This window comes from Oncorhynchus keta, chromosome 18 (assembly GCF_023373465.1).
Source record: "Oncorhynchus keta strain PuntledgeMale-10-30-2019 chromosome 18, Oket_V2, whole genome shotgun sequence".
Lineage (NCBI taxonomy): Eukaryota > Metazoa > Chordata > Actinopteri > Salmoniformes > Salmonidae > Oncorhynchus > Oncorhynchus keta.
In genome coordinates, this window is record NC_068438.1 from 47,392,205 (window position 1) to 47,397,293 (window position 5,089).

Here is a 5,089-nt window from a genome sequence, read left to right on the forward strand (position 1 = left end):
TGGGATAGGCCTTTAAATAAAGTCCAACAATGGGATAGGCCTTTAAATAAAGTCCAACAATGGGATAGGCCTTTAAATAAAGTCCAACAAAGGGTTCGGTCTATGTTTGAAGACAAAGCGACACCAAATTGATTATGCGTGGCACTATGTAAGAGTGACTATGTAAGAGTGACTATGTAAGAGTGACTATGTAAGAGTGACTATGTAAGAGTGACTTTGGAGGCAAAACTTGCTTAAGCAGGTCAAGTTCAAGTTGAATTTGTTGCAATTGCAAACATACATTAGAATGTTCACATGTAGTGGGACAAAAAAAACATGGAAAAGTGTGAAACACCTTGGACTGAAACAACTGAACCAATCAGACAAGTAAGGTATGAAAGACATGGGCATTTGATGTAAATATAGCCTGTACAATTTATATGAGAGGGATCATAGAGGTGGAGGGAGCTCTGTGTGTGTGTGTGTGTGTGTGTGTGTGTGTGTGTGTGTGTGTGTGTGTGTGTGTGTGTGTGTGTGTGTGTGTGTGTGTGTGTGTGTGTGTGTGTGTGTGTGTGTGTGTGTGTGTGTGTGTGTGTGTGTGTGTGTGTGTGTGTGCGTGTGTGGGGGGTGTGTGTGTGTGTGTGTATGTGTGTGTGTGTGTGTGTGCGTGCGTGCGTGTGTGTGTGTATGTGTGTGTGTGAGTGTGTGTATGTGTGTGTGTGTGTGTGTGTGTGTGTGTGTGTGTGTGTGTGTGTGTGTGTGTGTGTGTGTGTGTGTGTGTGTGTGTGTGTGTGTGTGTGTGTGTGTGTGTGTGTGTGTGTGTGTCTTTGGAGGTGGAACAGGAGCCCCGGGGGTCGGTGTTGTAGTTTATCCTGGGGTTGACATTGCCCATGTCTAGTGGTGTGGGCTAAGTAGCAGCTGGTCACCTGGTAATGTCTGGGCAGTATCAAGGCTACTGGGGTTAACATGGCCATGATGCTGAACCCATCCCACTGTCCCGTCCTTAAGTCTAAGGTTGTTTAAGGCCTCCATAAGCAGCCCGTCTTAACAATCCACACGCTGATGAGAGCAATATCTATGTTTCTTATACAGTCTAACTCACTTCATAACACTACTGAACCGTGACTAATAACAACAACAAAAATAACAGACAAGAGAATCACAGTTCAATAAATATGAAGTGTTTCTTTCTGTTTACTGAATGGTGTTGAAGATAGTTCCTATAGATTCCCTGCTACAGACTGGGTTGTGGCTAGATATCTGACCAATCGTGTTCATAGTAGTCACCACATATTGGAAGGTCAAAAAGGAGTCAGATGTCAGGACTAAAACCAGCGCTGAAGGTAGGTGATGGTGTCGTTCCGGAGTCTGTGAATCCACACTGAGGTCAGGACTCAAACCAGCGCTGAAGGTTGGTGATGGTGTCAGTCCGGAGTCTGTGAATCCACACTGAGGTCAGGACTCAAACCAGCGCTGAAGGTTGGTGATGGTGTCGGTCCGGAGTCTGTGAATCCACACTGAGGTCAGGACTCAAACCAGCGCTGAAGGTTGGTGATGGTGTCAGTCCGGAGTCTGTGAATCCACACTGAGGTCAGGACTCAAACCAGCGCTGAAGGTTGGTGATGGTGTCAGTCCGGAGTCTGTGAATCCACACTGAGGTCAGGACTCAAACCAGCGCTGAAGGTTGGTGATGGTGTCAGTCCGGAGTCTGTGAATCCACACTGAGGTCAGGACTCAAACCAGCGCTGAAGGTTGGTGATGGTGTCAGTCCGGAGTCTGTGAATCCACACTGAGGTCAGGACTCAAAACAGCGCTGAAGGTTGGTGATGGTGTCAGTCCGGAGTCTGTGAATCCACACTGAGGTCAGGACTCAAACCAGCGCTGAAGGTTGGTGATGGTGTCAGTCCGGAGTCTGTGAATCCACACTGAGGTCAGGACTCAAACCAGCGCTGAAGGTTGGTGATGGTGTCAGTCCGGAGTCTGTGAATCCACACTGAGGTCAGGACTCAAACCAGCGCTGAAGGTTGGTGATGGTGTCGGTCCGGAGTCTGTGAATCCACACTGAGGTCAGGACTCAAACCAGCGCTGAAGGTTGGTGATGGTGTCGGTCCGGAGTCTGTGAATCCACACTGAGGTCAGGACTCAAACCAGCGCTGAAGATTGGTGATGGTGTCAGTCCGGAGTCTGTGGTTCCACACTGAGGTCAGGACTCAAACCAGCGCTGAAGATTGGTGATGGTGTCGGTCCGGAGTCTGTGGTTCCACACTGAGGTCAGGACTCAAACCAGCGCTGAAGATTGGTGATGGTGTCAGTCCGGAGTCTGTGGTTCCACACTGAGGTCAGTACTCAAACCAGCGCTGAAGGTTGGTGATGGTGTCGGTCCGGAGTCTGTGGTTCCACACTGAGGTCAGGACTCAAACCAGCGCTGAAGGTTGGTGATGGTGTCAGTCCGGAGTCTGTGAATCCACACTGAGGTCAGGACTCAAACCAGCGCTGAAGGTTGGTGATGGTGTCAGTCCGGAGTCTGTGAATCCACACTGAGGTCAGGATTCAAACCAGCGCTGAAGGTTGGTGATGGTGTCAGTCCGGAGTCTGTGAATCCACACTGAGGTCAGGACTCAAACCAGCGCTGAAGGTTGGTGATGGTGTCAGTCCGGAGTCTGTGAATCCACACTGAGGTCAGGATTCAAACCAGCGCTGAAGGTTGGTGATGGTGTCAGTCCGGAGTCTGTGAATCCACACTGAGGTCAGGACTCAAACCAGCGCTGAAGATTGGTGATGGTGTCGGTCCGGAGTCTGTGGTTCCACACTGAGGTCAGGACTCAAACCAGCGCTGAAGATTGGTGATGGTGTCGGTCCGGAGTCTGTGGTTCCACACTGAGGTCAGGACTCAAACCAGCGCTGAAGGTTGGTGATGGTGTCGGTCCGGAGTCTGTGGTTCCACACTGAGGTCAGGACTCAAACCAGCGCTGAAGATTGGTGATGGTGTCGGTCCGGAGTCTGTGGTTCCACACTGAGGTCAGGACTCAAACCAGCGCTGAAGATTGGTGATGGTGTCGGTCCGGAGTCTGTGGTTCCACACTGAGGTCAGGACTCAAACCAGCGCTGAAGGTTGGTGATGGTGTCAGTCCGGAGACTGTGGTTCCGCACAACCCGACATGCTGTGCAGTAATGCTCCGCCCAGAAAGCGGTCAGGTGCACGCTGTAGCTCCTCCTCCAAGCCAGGTGTCTCTGCAGGAGGGTGGGGCTCCGGCGCAGCAGCATCAGGTATTGGGCGAGCAGGCGAGGAGAGGAGAAGTCGTCCACATGAATGAAGGCATCATGGGGGAGGAAGCGTTCGTAGTTTTCCCGCGGCGGCCCGAGAACTACAGGAACGGCCCCGGCCAGTAAGGAGTTCCACAGCTTCTCGGTGATGTAGTCGGGGTGCTGGGAGTTCTCCAACGCCAGATAAAACAGGTAACGCCTCACCGTGCGCACCACAGTGCTGTCCTCTGGCAGTGGCACGCCTGCGCGCCCGAACACATCCACGTCAACGTAGTTAACCAGCCGACGGTAATACGCCACGCGGGCCTGCGACTCCGACCAGTTACTGATGACCCAGGCCAGTAGGTGGGGCCGTCGGGGGCGTGTGTGGGGGGTGTTGGCCTGAGGGTGAAGGCGGGTCACCAGATAGCCGTAGGGGAGGAAGATGTCTGAATCTGCACGGTAGGTCATGGTGAGGTTGAACAAGCCCTCGAACTGCCACAGGCCACGAGTGTGAGACGGGGACTCAAAATTCATCCAGATCCACTTCTGGCCACGGGGTCGTGGGTCAGACGGGAGCGCCGTGGCGTTGGTCACTATCTCACGGTGGTGCATGATGATGGCGTCAGCCCCAGGGTACATGCGTCGGTCATCGGTCAGTACGCACCCACGGATCCCAAAGCGCGCCTCACAGTCCGGCAGTCTGCGGTAACGGCCGAAGGGGTGCGTCCACAACAGAAGGGTGACATCTCTGGGCTCCACTCCAGTGAGAGGGAAGGGTTGGAGTCGTGGGTCAAAGAGATTGAGAAAACACACTCCGAGGAGGAGAAAGAGTCCACAGACGAAAGCGGTGAAACACACCCACGAGCAGGATGTTCTCAGAACAGCCACTCTAAATGTTTTGCAGCGACAGAGACTGCGGCGCTTACCGGCTCTGTGAGAGGTAGAACGACCCCCTGTTATCCACTGAGTTAGCTCCATGAAACTTCCAGTCCTTATATCCATTAACTTAATCATGCACCCTTTGTCATTGACTCCAGAAGTTCTAGAACCTTAACGTCCACTGCCCTGTCACATTCTCCTCTCCGTTGAACTCAGAATAATGATCTCTTTCACCTGGGCTAGGATGACAAGGACAAAAGTTAAGGTCCTCCTTCCTCACACCTGCTACCTCCCTGCGCTATGAGGGGGAAAAAAACAGTCGGCCCAGTCTCAGGAAAACATTTAAGTTCGGCCTACAGTCTCTTTGTCTCTACTCTGTCAGGCAAGATTAGGACATCCGCCACCAGACTTTAATCATATGTTACCGACATTTCCTGAGCTGTGTTGTTAATGTGGTAGCAAACAGATAGGCCTAAACACCATCCTGCTCAAATACTTGATGTGGCAGCGTGCGAGCTCCGGTTACCGGTGAATGGGGTCTTTGTCACCCTGAGAGGCTCTTTCAGGATGGCACAAGTAAACACGCTGTCCCTCGGGTTGAGGGCTGCTATGTATCCGAGAGGCAGCAGTGCCTGAACTTAATGATATACCTCACTGGCTTGAACCAATGATCATAGTTAGAATGCAGACCTCTTGAACCAATCATAATACATTTAGAATGCAGACCTATTGAACCAATGATAACACAGTTAGAATGCAGACCTCTTGAACCAATGATCGCAGTTAGAATGCAGACCTGTTGAACCAATCATAATACAGTTAGAATGCAGACCTCTTGAACCAATGATCATAGTTAGAATGCAGACCTCTTGAACCAATGATCGCAGTTAGAATGCAGACCTGTTGAACCAATCATAATACAGTTAGAATGCAGACCTCTTGAACCAATGATCGCAGTTAGAATGCAGACCTCTTGAACCAATCA

The 5,089-nt window shown here is 51.3% G+C and overlaps 1 protein-coding gene across 1 annotated transcript; it reads right to left on the bottom strand.

The window, feature by feature from the left end:
• Positions 1–810: 810 nt before the first annotated feature.
• On the bottom strand, positions 811–4,298 carry LOC118381040 (alpha-(1,3)-fucosyltransferase 4-like). Its single transcript, XM_035768009.2, has one exon. It carries the CDS (start codon positions 4,237–4,239, stop codon positions 3,067–3,069), a length of 1,173 nt encoding a protein of 390 aa, XP_035623902.2. The 5' UTR covers positions 4,240–4,298; the 3' UTR covers positions 811–3,066.
• Positions 4,299–5,089: the final 791 nt, after the last annotated feature.

Excerpts from the sequence above, each read along its gene's own strand:
- LOC118381040 (XM_035768009.2), bottom strand. The coding sequence starts at position 4,239 with ATGATTAAGTTAATGGATATAAGGACTGGAAGTTTCATGGAGCTAACT.